The following is an 18,136-nucleotide window of genomic DNA, read 5'->3' on the forward strand; positions in this document are numbered from 1 at the left end:
ACCCCTCAAACTGCATGGTCGTGAACTGGGGCCCGCTGTCTGAGACTAAGGTGTTCAGTAGGCCATGGGTGGCGAACAACTGCCTTAGTTCCCTAATGATGGTGTCGGTGGTAGTGGTTTTCATGAGTCTGATCTCCAACCACTTTGAGAAAGCGTCCAAGACGACCATGAATACCTGCCCATGGAATGGGCCAGCGAAATCTATATGTATCCTGGACCAGGGACCCTGGGGCCGTTCCCATTCCCTGACCAGTGCTGTGGGGGGGCCTGGCCTAGACTCCTGGCAGGGCTGGCATTTCCCCACCCACTCAGTGATGCCCTTATCCATTAAGGGCCACTAAATGTAACTCCTAGCTAACCCCTTCATCCTCATGATCCCGGGGTGCCCCTCATGCAACAGATTCAAAACTTTTTCCGTTAGGCACAAGGGAACAATGACCCGATCGCCCCAAAATAGACAACCCCCTTGCATTGTCAGTTCGCCCTTTTTGTTAGCGAAATGTTTGAATTCCCCGCCCTCAATCTTTTCCAGCCACCCCCTCATGACCCAACTCGTGACTTTCCTAATCACGTGGTCTCTGGTTGAAGCCCTCGCCACCTCTGCTGAAGTGATGGGCCCTGAGTCCAAGATGTCAATCAGCAGGACTGGAACTCTGGGTGTGGGGTCCTCTATCCTGTCCGGTAAAGGGCAATGGCTGAGGGCGTCAGCATTGCCCATGCTCACCCCTGGTCGATGTACCAGGCAACAGGAGTATGCTGACAGGAAGATGGCCCAGCGTGTCATGTTGGGAGATAGGGCTGCCGGGGTGGGTCGGTCCCCTGCTATGAGACCCAGAAGGGGGCGATGATCTGTGATGAGTTCGAAGTCTCTGCTGAACAGGTATTCATGGAACTTCTTGACTCCTGAGACCGCTGCCAGGGCCTCCTTGTCAAGTTGACTGTAGTTCCGTTTGGCGCTTGAAAGAGTCCGGGAGTAGTAGGCGATGGGCGCCTCTAGACCATTCGGTAGTCTATGACTCAGGACTGTCCCCACGCCAAAGGGGGACGCATCACAGACTAGCACTAGGGGAAGCGTAGAGTTGTACTGAATTAGAAAACTCTCGACCGACAGGAGTTTCTTTAAGGCAGCAAACACGGTAGCCTCAGCCTTCCCCCAAACCCATTTGGACGTTTTGGCCAACAGTCTGTGCAGAGGCTCTGCTACTGTTGCCTTGTCCCTTAGAAAGATTGCGTAAAAGTTCAATAGCCCCAGGAACGCTTGTAGTTCCACCTTGTCTTTGGGGGTGGGGGCTTCTTGGATCACCCTAATCTTGCTCTCGGTGGGGTGTATACCAGTTCCGTCTACCCGATACCCCAAGAACTCCACAGAAGGGACTGTGATCATGCACTTGTTGCGTTTGACCCTGAATCCTGCACTTCTGAACTTCCCTAGTACATGTCTCAGCCTCTCCCCTAGTTGCTGTTCGTCTTCTGCGGTGATGAGCACATCATCAAAATACGGGACCACCGCGGGGATCCCCTGTAACAGTCGCTCCATGGTGGTCTGGAACAGTCCTGGAACTATGCTGACTCCGAATTGGAGACTGGTACACTTGAAGGCACCTCTATACATTACTATAGTCTGTGCCTCTGTGGTAGCGCCATCTACCGGTAACTGCTGATACGCCTGCGCAAGATCGAGTTTAGCGAAGATCTTGCCGTGTCACTGCGTTATTTTATTTCCCAGCTGAGCTTCGTTATTTTTGGACTAATAGACTTACTGTAGTTTGCCAAGTTCCTTATCAGTAAGCTACTACGCATGTCCATCCACCCACATTCCTTCACTTGCTTCCTTCACACTCTTTCCTTTGTTCTCTTGCCACGGGTGCCGGTTGCTGAAAGGCAGCTGGCCCAAATTACTTCCAAAATGTAACAATTAACTTTTCTTAGTTAGTGAGGTGTTTTTATTTTCTTTATAACAAATAAATGAGTTTTATTAGAAACCTTTCTCGCGTTTCTTTTCAGAATATTGCAACTTGGAATAAGCCTCGATTCATCTCCTCTAAACCAGGGTAATTAGTCCCAGAGCCAAACATGGGATTAATAAATGCCCTGACATCTGGTAGCTCTCAGACGGTTTGATTTATGGCTTTTTCCTTGTTTTGTTATTTCTGATAAGAGCGCATAGGCAATTAGTTTTTAGCTACTGAGGTACGCTAATTATATTGCTGAGATGCCGAAACAGAAGTAAAACAAATACAAAATGTATTTTGCTGAGAAGGTGGCAGAAAGGAGGTTTCCAGATTTCCAGCCCCTTACTACAGCCACACGCCTGGAACAAGAAAAAGCCGTGGGAACAGAAATGGAGACAGATAAGACAGAAGCTGTTTTTGAAGATGATGATTTACGACTGAGGTCAGTAACATTTTCTTCTGATCTTCCAAGCTCTGAAAAAGTCTTCCCAGAACCTTCTGAATTTGTAACGCTCGATGCAAGGCCAAAGCACACTGCTGAGCAAAATTCCTCCCACGCAGAGAGAGAAACAATTCATTATTCTCCTCGAAGCTCTAAGCTCACCCTGGATGAGCTGGCTATGAAAGCCTTTCGTGACCGTATAAAACTCTATGAACAGCAGCTATCCCAGGCAAAAATGGCTATATCTATGCTTGAGCAAGATAAGGGAGATAACTTAAATTTTTCAAAAAGCGCCATATTGTCTTCTTGCTCAGAGCCAAACACACTCCCCCTGGTGGATCCTGTGTCAGGCCAATTAAGGCAAAGAGCACTGCATACGTCACATGAAAGTCTCCCTGATCAAGTTACACATGTCTTACATAACCACTCCTACTCTAAAGCATACAATGCCCCGTATGCAAAGCTGCCCAAAGCTAAAGGTGCAGCACCATCTGCTGGCAAAAGTAATTTACTACAGGAAGCTGAAATGCCACAAGTGTTTCCACAGGCCCAAACTCAAACACCCTCTGGCGGTGTTGGTGTCTTTTTAGATGGAACACAGCAAAGGCAAATGACTGCATCTCCAGCAGGTCATGCCAATATTGCAGCTCAAACACAAATGGCAACTGGAATACAGCAGATTCCAGTGCATCAGCCACAGCAGCTACAAATGCCTGCATATGTGCCCCAGCCACAAGTGCAAAGAGGGCCACCTCCTGGCCCACCTCCAATGGCACAACCAAGACCATTTTTAGGTCCACAACAGGCACAGCAAATACCACAGGCATTTCTGCCAGCACAGCCAGCGTACCAAGTGCAGGCTCCTCACCAGGCATTTTCTGTCTCTCCACTAACTGGTGAGTCAAAACTAAAAATGTCAGGACACAATTACAAAGCCTGGGTCAGTGAGATTACACTATTGCTTCTTAGAGAAGGCACGCACTGTATGGTATTTAACCCACCTGCTCAACCTTGGACTTATGCAATAAGAGATTTAGAGATAAGGGCTCGCACAACATTATTGATGTCCATGGATACTGAACTGCAGGTCACTTTTCCACCAAATACAACAGCCCGACAAATTTGGGCTGAATTGGAAAATTGCTACAGGCCTACCTCAATTGAATCTTCATGTTTACTCATGTCTGAACTCCACGGTTCGAGATTGAAACCTGGTGAACAAATTGGAGGACATTTGACCAAACTGAAAGGTCTGAGAACAGAATTGAGAGAAAGAGGCCATAACATTGAAGATATTCAAATGATCAGCATCATTATTAACTCTTTGAATTATGAATGGAAAGATGCTGTTCCAAAAATTAACCAAGTCCCTATTGCTCAACGCACAGTGGACAATGTCTGTAGACTTTTAATTGAAGAAGAGGCATTCATGTTGGCCACGCCACACCTGAGAGGACCACCCGCATCAAGAGCTCCAGCTAGGCGCCCCTTCCGAGGAAGGACCTACGCTCCAAGGACGCCAAGATGCTACACCTGCAATCGTGTGGGAGATGCTACCCGGGATTGTCCCCAACGAGTTCCAGCTCCCGTCACGTACCAGCCCAGAGGAACAGATTCCAGAGGCAGAGGCAGAGGCGGAAGACAAGGTCATCGTGGTCCCCGGCGTGATCCACAAACTCCACTCGCCACATTGGCTTTAACCAATGATCCACAACCTCAACCAGAGTACGACAGACGACTCCTGTGGACTTTGGACAGTGGTGCAGCATTGCATGTTACCTACAGAAAGGAACTTTTCACAGAGATGCACGAGCCTGAACCAGAGCTACGTGAACTTTACTCTTTTTCAAATCATCCTTGTCAGGTCAAAGGAAAAGGAACTGTTTATGTTGAAGAGCTCGATGCATTCATTCCTGATGTTTATTACATACCAACAGCAACCTGTAATTTGCTTAGTCAGTGTCACTTGTCTAGAATGTTAAAGTTCCAAGTTCACCACCTTGAAAAAGCAAGTTACATAGTTAAAGATGGAGATATTGTTGCTGAAACCATATTAATTGGTGGTGTTTATTACTTAAAGCCAAAGCCTAAAACACAAACACAGGCAAGTATGCAAACTCCAAAAAGGGAACACACAGGCCCAGAGAGAGATGCTCCAGTGAGAGATCCTGTTGCTATTCCAAAAGCTCCTAAAGCCAACAAAAAGAGAGTTGGTAAACAGGTTGCTCAGAGCAAGCCTGAGGTTCCGCATAAAAATGTTAATGTTGAGAATTCACTAACTGGTAAACCTTTGCATTCCAGATGTATCCACAAATGGCATAGAAGATTGGGGCATGCCAGTTTCCGTGTTCTTAGGAAGATGCTGGAGTTCGCAAAAGGTTTGGATCTAAAGGGGTGTAAGGTGTTTTTGGATTGTGCTGTATGCAAGAAGGCCAAATCCAAAGCAGCAGCCATTCCCAAACACGCTACACGCCTGTCAACACGCATTTTTGATTTGGTTCACATTGACATAGTTGGTCCATTCCCGCCATCATTTGGTGGTAGAAAATATTTTCTAACAATTGTTGATAATTACTCTAGATATGGATATGTATATCCTATGAAAGAAAAATCAGAGACTTTTCAGATCTTTAAAGACTTTGCAACCCTTGTTTCTACCCAACACCAAGTTCGCATCGCCAGAATCCAGAGTGATCGTGGTGCCGAATTCATGTCTCAGCGTTTCCAGGACTGGATGCGTAAGAATGGAATTATTCATCAGACTTCGGCCCCTTACACTCCGGCTCATAATGGAGTCGCAGAACGAAGACAAGAGGTACTGCAAACCATGATGCATTGTCTCCTAGAAGACGCCAACCTTGATATGATATACTGGGGTGAAGCTATCAAGTATGCAAATTACATTATCAACCGTACTTGGAGCAGTGTAACAAATCAGACTCCTTTCTTTATGTTGTATGGCTACAAGCCTGATCTTAAAAACATTCATATTTTTGGTTCATATGCTATGGTGAACATTCCCTTAGCTCAAAGAAGAAAAGGAGGTCCAGCAGCAAAGAGACTGAGATTTATGGGTATTGATGATAACTCAAAATGGAGCAGATTTATTGACTCTAAACATGCAATTGTGATTTCCCAATCTGCTAATTTTGAGGAAGATATTGACTGGTCCAGGATTCATTCCAATGATCCTGGAGTTTATTTTCCCAGAGATGATACTGCTGATGCCACGCAGATTGATGATCAAGATTCTACTGATTCTTCTCAACCCGATGTTCCGTCTTCGCAAGCCGCGGATGCTGACGCTAGCGGCGAAAGTGAGGACGAGGACGAACCAGAAGAAGACTGGACAGTTGTTCCGAGACGTTCCAAGAGGGCCACAAAAGGGATCCCTCCACAACGATATTCTTGGCAACTGACAAAAGCACCCTTGCCTTTGATTTGCAATGTCACACTTCCACCTGATAATTTCACGCAAATTAAGCAGCTCCCTGATTCAAAGCAAGACAAATGGTATGAAGCAATGCAGGTTGAAATGGACAGTCTAAAGAAACTTAAAGTATTTACACCTGCAAAACCTCCAGTAAACAAAAAGGTCATTGGCACTCGATGGGTCTACAGAATCAAAAAGAAACCAAATGGTGAGTCACTGTACAAAGCCAGACTTGTAGCTCAGGGTTTCGCTCAACGTTATCCTGAGGACTACACAAATACTTACTCACCGACAGTCAGAACTGAGAGTGTAAAAATTGCTTTAGCAACTGCAACTATCCTTGGTTTAGAAGTTTTCCAATTTGATGTTGACACGGCTTATCTACATGCAGACCTAGACGAAGAGATCTACGTGAGAAGTCCTCCAGGGTTCCGACAGCAAGAAGGGGATACCTGGTTCCTAAACAAAAGTCTTTATGGTCTGAAACAATCTGGTTTAATGTGGTATTTATGTCTTACTGACAAACTAAATTCAATGGGCTTTATTAAGTCCAAAACTGATGAGTGCGTGTTCACAAAAAGATCTAACAATGCATATGAGATAGTTCTTGTTTATGTTGATGATATTGTTTATATTGGTCCAAATAAGCAAATGAGTGAAATTTTTGCCAAAGCTTTGCAGAGATACTTCACATTGAAATCATTAGGTCACATTAGCACTTATTTAGGTGTTCAGATTGAAAAAAACACAGAAGGGGTTTAGTCTTTCACAAGAAGATAAAATTGAACAAGTTTTGCATCATTGCAACATGAAAGATGCTAACACAACAAAGACACCCATGCAAACAGATTTTCACAACTTGACACAAGAAGCAAGTCCTGAGTTCGAGGATCAAACACTTTATCGTTCAGTCATTGGGTCACTATTATACATTAGTAGTTGGACCAGACCCGACATTGCACTTAGTGTTAATCTCTTATCATGACACGTAGGTAAAGCAAAACAGTTTCATTGGACATGTATTAAGAAATTATTGAGATACCTAAAATACTTGAAGTTATTGTTAGAACCAACACGTACTGATTATGCAGAATTATGTTGTTATGCAGATTCTGATTGGGCAAGTGATAAGAAATCACGTAAAAGTACTTCAGGTTATATGATGTTCTTAAATGGATGTCCTGTTTATTGGCAAGTACGTAAACAGAATTTTGTTTCTTGTTCATCTACTGAAGCTGAATATGCTTGTGTTTCAGATGCATGTAATTCTCTAACTTGGTTTGATGCTTTAGTCACAGATATCTGGACACACCCGATCCGACCAATCACCGTGATGGAAGACAATGAATCGGTGGTTTATATTTCTGAATCTCATTTCACAGGTTCTAGGTCCAGACACATTGACATCCGTTATCAAAACATAAAACATTTAGTGAAAAAAGGTTTTGTCAAAATGCAATATGTATCTACACATGATCAAATTGCTGATATGCTCAACAAACCACTTCCAGCAGCTCAACACGAGTATCTGCGAAAGAAGATGTGCCTTATTTGATGATGTACTGATATTCACTCAACTGGCAAAGAAGGGGAATGTCACTGCGTTATTTTATTTCCCAGCTGAGCTTCGTTATTTTTGGACTAATAGACTTACTGTAGTTTGCCAAGTTCCTTATCAGTAAGCTACTACGCATGTCCATCCACCCACATTCCTTCACTTGCTTCCTTCACACTCTTTCCTTTGTTCTCTTGCCACGGGTGCCGGTTGCTGAAAGGCAGCTGGCCCAAATTACTTCCAAAATGTAACAATTAACTTTTCTTAGTTAGTGAGGTGTTTTTATTTTCTTCATAACAAATAAATGAGTTTTATTAGAAACCTTTCTCGCGTTTCTTTTCAGAATATTGCAACTTGGAATAAGCCTCGATTCATCTCCTCTAAACCAGGGTAATTAGTCCCAGAGCCAAACATGGGATTAATAAATGTCCTGACATGCCGGGCCCTAGGGAATGCAGCAGATGGTGTACGATCGGAACCAGGTAAGCACTCTGTTGGAGAGCCTTATTGATCATACACTTATAGTCCGCACAGATGCGGACAGACCCATCAGGCTTAATGGGGGTCACAACTGGGATCTCCCATTCGGCATGATTGACTGGCACTAACACCCCCTGCTTTATCAATTTGTCCAGTTCCACGTCGATCTTGGGTTTTAGGACGAAAGGTACCCTCCTGGGTTTCAGCTGGATGGGGGCAATATTGGGGTCAATTGAATGAAATAGGGGTCCCCACATAATTGCCGAGCCGCTTATCGAACACATCCTGGAATTCCTGCATCAGGTCGTCCTTCAGGGTGCTTTGCACATTGCGGACTCCGGTGAATCCCATGCCCAGGGCTCTGAACCAGTCCATGCCCAGGAGGCTTGGGAGCTTTCTGCTGACCACGGTGAGGGGAAGCTTCTCCCAGAATTCCCCATACTCCACCTGGAACTCGCTGATTCCTTCCACGGGGATGCGATTCCCCTGGTAATCGCGCAGTCCCAGCCGCTGTTGCCGTAGTTGCCATCTCTGGATGCTGGGGATGGCCTTCTTTAGCTTGTCCCAGGACATGATGGTAATTGGGGATCCGGTGTTGATCTCCATTACGCACTCATGTCCCTCAAATTCAAACTGCCCACCCAAAATCTACATACATAACACTATCTATTATGGAAAGTTGCAAGCTTTTCCATCTCTCCATATCCAGTTTAATTTGATGCATTAATTTTGTGTAGTTGTCCTCTTTGATTGTTATACATCTTACTGTTAGATAGATTCCTAAGTATTTCAATTTTTACTATCTGGATATTCATTTCCTTTATTAATTCAACCCTCTGTTTATTTGTAAGATTTTTAACTATCATTTTGGTTTTTTCCTTATTTATTTTTAGTCCAGCAACCTCTCCATATTCCTCTAATTTCTCTGTGAGTCTCGGCCTGATTCTAATGTTTCCTCTAAGATGAAAACTAAATCGTCTGCAAGTGCTTATAATTTGTACTTTTCTCTTTTGATTTCCATTCCTTTGATTTGCTCATTTTGCCTGATGTTTCTGGTTAGTACTTCCAGTGTTAAGATAAATAACAATGGAGATAATGGGCAGCCTTGCCTTGTACCTTTTTGAATTGAAAAATTTTCAGTCACGTCACCATTCACAATCACTTTGGCTTTCTGCTTTGTGTATATTGCCTTGAACATATTTATAAAGTTATCTCCAAAATCCATTATGTCTTAATTGTTGTAACATGAATTGCCAGTTCACATTATCAAATGCCTTTTTGGCATCAAAAAACAACGGTGCCAATTGCTTTTCACTATGCGTTCTGTAATATTCCAATGTATCTAATATTGTTCTCTTATTTCTTATCTGCCGTTTGAGTAAGGAGCCATTTTGGTCAGAGTGTATGAACTCTTTCAAAAAAACTCTTCAGTCTTTCTGCTATTATTGAGGTGAATATTTTATAGTCAGCATTTAGTAAGGATATGGGTCTATAGTTTTTTATTTGCATTAAGTCTGAATCCTCTTTTGGTATCAAAATAATGTTAGCTTCCACCCATGATGGTGGTATCTTTGCTTCACATAGGACTGCATTGTATACCTCTAATAATGAGTGACAGAGAGTATTTTGTAGCTCTTTATATATTTCTGCTGGTAGCCCATCTGGGCCAGGTGTTTTGTTATATTTTTGTTTAATTGCCTCTGCTAGTTCTGTCATTCTTTTCCTCTCGTTCAGCATAGATTTCATTGCTCCTGGAACCTTAGGCAAGTTAGCTTTTTCCAGGTATTGTAATATTTTTTCTTCTGGATGTTGCCCATCATCATCATATAGCCGTGATGGCGAACCTATGGCACGCTTGCCACAGGTGACATGTGGAGCCATATTAGTGGGCATGCCAGCTCAGCTCTGGGGTGCATGTGCGCACCGGCCAGCTGATTTTCGGGCCTTCTGGGCCCACCAGAAGTAGGGAAACAGGCTGTTTCCTGCCTCTGGAGGGCCTGGAGGCGGGGTGGGGAAAGCCCGTTTTTCTTTCTTACCTGGCTCCAGATCCTCTCTGTGTATCTGGGAAGGGCGAAAACAGCCTTTCCCACTCCCTTGGAGGCCCTACGGAGGCTGAAAGGGCCCATTTCCCGACTCACGGTGGGACAGGAAGTGACTTTTTTCCTGTCCCCAGCCTCCAGAGACTCCTAGAGAGGCTCCTACAGACTCTTAGAGAGGTTCCTACAGACTCCTAGAGAGGTTCTGGAGGCTGGGGACAGCAAAAAATGTCACTTCCTGTCCCACCGAAAGTTGGGAAATGGGCCCTTTCAGCCTCCGTAGGGCCTCCAACGGAGTGGGAAAGGCTGTTTTTGCCCTTCCCAGATACACAGAGAGGATCTGGAGCCAGGTAAGAAAGAAAAACGGGCCTACCAGGCCATCATGTGCCAGGAGCGGGGGGGAGGGGGTTGCGCACGCATGCTCATGGGCACATGCATGTGTGACCCTCCCCTACCCCCCCCCCTCTCCTGGCACGCGATGGCAAAAAGGTTAGCTATCACTGTCATATAGTTTCCTATAGAAGTCCTGGATAATATTCTTCTTTTCCTCAGTTTGATAACATAAAGTTCAATTTTTGTCTTGCAATTTACTTATCCATTTTTTCTTTCTCCTTTTTCAATTTGTAAGCTAGCCATCTCCCTGGTTTGTTTGCATTCTCAAAAAAGTTTTGTTTCATTCTTTTTATATGTTGCACCAGGTCTTTTTTTTAAGGATATTCAATTTGTGTTTAGTTGCTCCATTTGCTGTTTTAAATTTATTTTTTGTGGTTCCTTTTGTAACTCTGCTTCGATTCTTCTATATTTCTTCTTTCTTTGTTGTTGCTTCTGCCTTTTATTTTTCTTTGCTATAAATGTTATAGCAACTCCTCTCATATATGCTTCCGCTATATCCCATAGGTTTTGTAATGACGTATCTTCTTTCCTATTTTCTTTAAAGAAGAATCCCATTTGTTTTTCCAATGTCTGCCTAAATTCTGTATCATTTAATATCAATTGGTTCAGAGTCCATCTTGTACTTTTCTTTCATCCTTTCCAGCTGATTCTCATTGGATTGTGATCTGCCCATAGATTTGTATCTATTTCTACCCCATATACATTAGAATTTAATTCCATCGACATCCATACCATATCTATTCTGGACCAGGACTGGTGTCTGTTAGAATAAAATGTGTATTGGTCTTTTTCCTGGTTCTTCTCTTTCCATACATCTTTTTTTTTTTAATTTTTTATTGTAAACAAACATACACATATAGACATAAACATTAAAACAAACTAGACATAAACTAACTATACAGTGAAATCAAGTCACATAACTTGAACTTTGAAAGTAGAGTTACTTTGGTAATTGTATATCAATATGTCTATATATATTATCTTTCATCTTGTATCAATGTTTATATAACGATATTTCCTTTTATTTCCTTATTTTTGTATCATTGGGTGGTAGTCTCTTATTTCGTGTCTTTTTTATCTAGCCATTTGTACCATTCTTGCCAAATTAAGTAAAAGTCTGTATCTTCTTTTCCTTGTATTTCTTTGGTCAATTTGTCCATTTCTGCACATTCCATAATTTTTTGTATTATTTTTTCTTCTGGTGGCGTGTTTTCCAATTTCCACATTTGTGCGAAAACGATTCTAGCTGCAGTTAGGATGTGTATTATCAAGTATTGTGTCTCTTTTTTATAGTCCTTTGTCAGTATACCTAATAGGTAAGTTTCCGGTCTGAGGGGTACTTTTTGGGCGGTAATTTCTTCCAGCTGACTTTGAATTGTTTTCCAAAATTTTTTGACTTTGGGGCATGACCACCACATGTGGTAGTAAGTCCCCCTCTTTCCATACATCTTGTATGTTTAATTCTTCTGCCATTTTAAAGAAGGTTCTAGGTAGAATCCTTCTTACTCCTTTCCTTGTTCTATTACTTTTATAGTCCAATTTTTTGTTTAGTATTGTATTGAAGTCTCCTAGGAGACAAAGGTTATCACACTCCATATCACGTATAGTATTATGTAGATTTTTATAAAATTGTTCTTGCCCACTATTTGGTGCGTAGATTGCAACTAGGAGTACCCTCTTTTGATTTAGTGTTACTTCCGCAATCAGGATCCTTCCCTCTTCATCATTATATATTTGGTTAGCCTGAATTGTTTCTTTAACAAATAACACCACTCCCCTCTTTTGTTGTGATAACGACACAAATAGTTTCTCCAATTTAGAATATTCCAGTAGTTGTTTGTTTTTCTTTTATATGGACTTCTTTTAGTGATAGTATGTCTAGATTCAATCTTTGTAATTTATTGAAAGATTTCTTCTTTTTCATGGGTGAGTTCAATCCATTGATGATTAATGATACTATCTTAAGATCTTCTTGCATTGTTCTTGTATATCTGGTTTCTGAGTACACATAATGATTAAAGCAACAATAATAAGCTTAATTCCATTTCAAAATAACTCTTTGTGTGGAAAGACCTCAAATGAGCACCAACTAAAAATCATCATATTGAAGGCTTCCATACAAGTATTTGTTTTGAAAAAAGTATAATCTATCTTGCAAACTTGGGGGAGATTATGAACTACCGTGAAGTTACCAATAGTACCAACATTTTTCTAAATATACATTTCAGAGTACTTTTAGATCAAAGCAAGATATGAATGCATGTTTATTGCCAGAAAATAAAGCAAAACCACCTTTTTCTAAATCAAATAATATTCAACTTCAAAAAGAAAGTTAACTTGCATGCAACCTGATGCTGTAAATAGTTAAAAATAACTATTGTTATATTATATAGTGTTTATTTTACAAATATAATTCGGATTACAGTCTTATAGTTAAATCTTTAAAACATTTCTACCAAAATCTCATAAAGTCAAATGAAATCTTAAGCATATCATCAAGCTGCTTGTTTTACCCCACAGAGAAAATACGTTATAAAATAATGCAATTTCATGAAAAATCAAACTAAGCCTCAGTAAATTACAAGATTTAATTTCCTTAACAGTATAATATACATTTGTCCCAGTTTATTTGCTGAATTTGGCTGTCTTCTATTACCTAACACTTCTAAAGAAGGAATACATAATTTTCACAGTGAACCTTGAATATTATAATTCAATTAATTAGGAATATATCTCACCAAGAGTATCTACTTTTAAAAATATGTACGGTGAGATATATTCCTAATTAATTGACCAAAGCCCAACTGAACTAACAAAATTGTTCTTCCAGTTTTTCCACCTGAGAGTCCAAAGTCCTAATTCAACTACAGTAATAATTAGTAATAATTTTGTAACCACAATTAACTAATGACCCAAAATGCATTTACAGTTCCAAAGTGCACGTGTCATATTCAAAAGAGTTCATATGAACATTATGATGCAAATAAGAAGATAAGCAAATCTATTTGTATACTTCTCTCCATAACTTTCCCTCATTTGACTGGGAAGCAATTAGAAAAAAAATGGATTATTATTCTGAACAATTTCAGAATAATGTGCAGAAACTTGCTATCACTTAAATTACATAATGTATGACTATTTTTTAATTTATCCAGGTTGAACCCTAATTTTCCAAATTTAATTTAGAATTAATAATCTGAATCTAACTGAATGTACACTTAGTTGGCAATTGTCTCAAAGAGGTTTTTAATAAATGAGGTAGGGGGCTTTAGGCTAAATATGCTTATTATAAATTACATACAACCATGGGTTCTGCACACAATGTACTCCTCATCTGCAATCTACTAATGGTAGAATTCTTGTTACTATAAAAAGGGATAAAACAAGAGGTTACACCAGAAATTAGACAGCCTTATCCCTCTGGCATCTCCTAGATATGCGGGAACTGTTGAATTCTATGTCATATTAGGTTGGAAAAGGCAGCTTTATCAATCTTTTCAAAGATTTGATTTACCAAATCAGAAGAATAAAATAATCCATCATTCCACAGTGTATTTTATATTGAATGTTGAGGATAAAGAGAGGCCCCAGCGCTCTGCTTCTTCCTCTATTTGATTTGTACTTGCAAAATCACTTATAGAAAAATACCATGCAAAGTCTGGACACTTCAGCAAAGAAAATCGGTATTAATGTTTGAACAAATGTACATAAGAAACCACACAGTATCTCTAATCTCTAACCATACAAACACACACTATAAAAGAGTACCTGAAATTCATCCATCAAGTACTGTTAGCAAATTTAAGTATTGCCAAAAAGTTTCTTTTTAGTAAATTTAGTAAATTTACATTTGCAAATACAATTTGTATTTGTATACAAATGACTTACAACTACTGCAAAATGCACTGGACTTCTGTGTGCATTGCTAAAATATTGACTTAAGAGAGTTTCTTTTTAAATATATAAAGCAAATACACAGGTTTTGGTCATTTCCTTCAGATATGAGTTTGAGCACATTATAAATATACCTATAAAGTCTCTTACTACACTAATTAGAAGCAGGTATAGGTTGTTTTTTTAAAAGAATTACTGACAAGAAATCAATCCAGTTTGAAGATTTCTACCTAACTCCAGCCTTCTACATCCAACATCAAGAAGTTGGCTTTAATATAATAATTTACAAAATAGATTCCTTTTAACATTACAAAAAAACAATCAATTTATAGCAAGATTCCCAATCCAGAGCCCAACGATAAAACTGGGATGACATCGGACCAGATAAGGGAAGAAGGCAGTCATTTCGCTGCAGCTGATGTCGAGGTGGGGACACTCCTCCGGTGCTCCATGCCGTTGGGCAAAAAGCCGGCGATGATGGGCACCGGCCAGATGAGGGCAGCCACGCTCCACACGATGATGACCAGAGTCATGAAACAGGCCACCAGGGTGGACTCGATGGGCTTGCGATTCATCCTCCAGCCGGGATCTCCCTTGAGATCCTCCAAGCTGAAATCCAGACAGCAGAAGTGGAGTCGCTCCCCTTGCTGCCAAGGCTGGTCCGGAGTAGACCAGGAGTAGAGGGCAGCCGAAGGAGGAGCCGACGCGGCTGGGTTGGAGGCGCCCGGGCGAAGGCGGCCGACGCGCCTACCTCGCGCCCAGCTGCAGCCCACGCATAGGCGGAAGTCCTGCTGTACACCACCAGCTGCCAGCGCAACATGCTCGATGAGCAGCGGCGGCCCGACTCGATAAAAGGCGGCCGAGAAAAAGGCGCGTCCGCCGGGGCCGTTCGTGGAGAAGAGCACGAGGTCACACTGGAAGCCCAGCGGGCTCCAGCGCACCAGCAATGAGCTCAGCATGTGTCTCTGCACGCTGATGTTGCACGCCTGCTCCTCTCGGGGCTGCTGCTCCTGCTGGGGCGCGGAGCGCAGTGGCTCGGGTGAAGGAGTAGCTACAGCCGCCGCCTTGGTGGCCTCTTCTCGCCCTTCCTCAAAATCGGTCGGAAACGCGCCCCAGTTTACAAAGGACTTGGGGGATGAAGAGGAATTGAGGGGCGGCAAGGAGAGTCTTGTCGGTTCCTTTCTTCCGGACTCTGAAGAAGCCGAGGGAGACCAGCCTCGGCAGGGAAAGGATGGAGCGAAAACGGCCAACAGCGCCGGGAGAAAGGTCAGCAGCATGGCATGGGCTTAGAGGAGTGCCCGTGGAAGGGAACGAGGTTGCACGGCGCTGCAGCGGCGACGGATGTCGGTTTCCATTTAGGAAGCGCGAGCTAGGTTGGCCGCCAGAAAAGGGAGTGGCGGGGAGGAGGTGGAGGCAAGGCGGTCGCGGTCGAGAGATGAAGTGAATGCGCGCGTGGGGGCGAAGAGAGCAGAGCGCCAGAAACAGCGGCGGCAACAGTTCCCACTTTTCCTTCCCTTTGGTTTCAACTCTCAGCTGGGGCTGCCGCACCCATTTCGCTCTCAGCAACCAATGGACAACTTCTCTGAATTGCTATTTTTGCTGGATCACCGTCCAGGCAGCAGTTCGCTCCCTAACTCAGTCGCCGCCCAGGATTCCCTCTCGCTGCCTAACCTTATGAAGAAGTTTCCCTGATTTCGTCATTTCGCTCCCCCTCCCCAAATTGAAGCGTCTGGCACGGGGCTTCTCTCCGGGGAAAATAATCCTTATCCCTTGCTTCGTCTTTGATGTGTGGGATATCTTCTCTGCTATCCCAAAGGCCACTTCCACTCGCAGCTTTTTTTCTGTTGTTGAGCTTCCACTTCAGTTTTCAATCTGTTGAATTTATATTTCCAGTGGCTTGGGCTAACACATGGAGAGATGGATGGCCATTTAAATCAATCATGAAGAGAAGTGGCCTTGGTCTTCATATGGCTATTGGTGCTTGACCATTGCAATCCTGGATTTCTTCATTTTTTAATTAGCAGATACCATGTTTCTCTGAAAGTAAGACCCGGTTTTATTTTCTTGTGGTCTCCAAATAAGCACTAGGTCTTGTTTTCAGGGGAAGTCTTACCTGCTTACCTTAGGATCACTGCAGCCAGGCCTCCAACTGGACTTTTCTTTTTTCTTTAAAGACGTTTCGCTTCTCATCCAAGAAGCTTCTTCAGCTCTGACTGGATGGTGGGGAATAGAAGGATTGTCTGCAAGGAATTTAAATCCTTCCATTCCCTACCTTCCAGTCAGAACTGAAGAAGCTTCTTGGATGAGAAGCGAAAGGTCTTCAAAGAAAAAACAGAAAGTCCAATTACCTCTTGAAAAAAGTTCCTTTGGGACATGAATACTAGCAGTTATCTCTTAAGTTACGGATATTGCAGTGATCCTGTGATCACATTATTAAAATCTGGGTGCTTCGCAGCCTAGTCACATTTATGACTACAGTGTGTGCTTCAGTTTTCCCCACCCCTCTGTGTTTTCCCCAATCTCTGCCCTTTTGGTTACCCTGCACTTCTCTGCATACCTCATCAATAGCAGAAGGAAGGTGAGTGTAGCAGGGTAGGAGAAGCATATGCTGGCATGATCCTTACCTAATGACCACAATGACTACCAGAACTGACATCACTAAGCAGCACAGCCATGTGATGTTTCACTTAATGATTGCTTCGCTTAATGATAGAAATTCCAATTCCAATTAGGATCATTAAGTGAGGATTACTGTAGATGCTAAGTGACTGGGCTCACAGCAATAACATAAAAAAATAACCTCCAAAAATTAATCTCCAAAGTACAGAAATTGATACAAAATAATCACAAGGTAGCACTTCAACATCAATGCAGATATTAAACATTATAAACAGGGCTGATACCCAGGTCATCCAGGTAGGAACTGTATGGTTCGGGGGGAGGGGGCGGGACACCTCATTCCAGAGGATGGATATTGCAACGGAGAAGACATGTTTTCTAAGACTCTCAAAAATGTACTGTTTAAATATGGGGACTCAGATCTCGCTGGTACATTTTTCATAATGTATCCTGATTGTCCTGAATCACTATCAACTATAGGTATATTTGGAATTTGGGTCACATGTTTGCATTTCATTTCACAAAATGATATCTGGAAAAATATGTAATGTCAGAGATTTCAAAACAGCAGTTTGATGAATGCTGGAATAATTTATCAACCTATTCATGCCTGTATACATTCCTAGCCTTCCATTAACTTATGAAGTCCAATTGCTGAATTCTCTCACTATGTTTGTGTGTATGTATGTGTGAATGAACTAGATATACACAAAGGGAAATTTGACACAACCCGCTTGCTATAACATAAAAATGACTCTTCTGCTGCTTCCTGATATCTCCACCTTTGTCTCAGTGATCTTCTGTAAGAAGAATATAATAAATTAACATGCTCTGGAGCTGGTTAGAGTTAGGGTTTGGCTCGGCCAAAGTGCAGCGAAGGCACGTGGGGTGGGCAGGTTGACAGCTGACGGGCGAATGTCTTTGGTGAAGGTGCTTCGACTTTTTCTGAGCCTGATCCCTAGGGTGGGTGTGCGAGGTTCGGCAGGGCCAGCCCCCTTTTCCCACTGCTCTGACTTCTTGACAGTTGAGCAGTGCTGGCAGCGGTGTTGAAGTGCTTGGCCCTGCAGTGCTTCCCCGCTCAGTTGAAGCCTTCATTCAAACAGTAAGGCTGGCCGTGGAATCGGAATCAGCTGGGTTCAGGAACCAACGCTGTCCGTGGCCCTGGTGCCCTGCTCACTTGCATATACCAGCCTTACTGTTTGAAGGCTAAACAAAGCCTTCAACTGAGTGAGGAAGCACTGTGGAGCCAGGCCCTTCACATTCACACCCAGCCTGCTGGAGTTCGCTGCGCTGGGGCAGGAATGAGACCCTGTCCCGTGGAGCCTACTGCTG

General features: G+C 42.6%; 1 protein-coding gene across 1 annotated transcript; it reads right to left on the minus strand.

The window, feature by feature from the left end:
- Positions 1 to 12,673: 12,673 nt before the first annotated feature.
- Positions 12,674 to 17,632, minus strand: TMEM158 (transmembrane protein 158). Its single transcript, XM_060685942.2, has one exon. The coding sequence runs from the start codon at positions 15,460 to 15,462 to the stop codon at positions 14,587 to 14,589; it is 876 nt and encodes a 291-aa protein (XP_060541925.1). The 5' UTR covers positions 15,463 to 17,632; the 3' UTR covers positions 12,674 to 14,586.
- Between the last annotated feature and the right edge of the window lie 504 nt (positions 17,633 to 18,136).

Source organism: Pantherophis guttatus, chromosome 4, assembly GCF_059756535.1.
Source record: "Pantherophis guttatus breed Tessera chromosome 4, ASM5975653v1, whole genome shotgun sequence".
Lineage (NCBI taxonomy): Eukaryota > Metazoa > Chordata > Lepidosauria > Squamata > Colubridae > Pantherophis > Pantherophis guttatus.

Coding starts and splice junctions, on each gene's coding strand:
- TMEM158 (XM_060685942.2), bottom strand. CDS start 15,462: ATGCTGCTGACCTTTCTCCCGGCGCTGTTGGCCGTTTTCGCTCCATCC.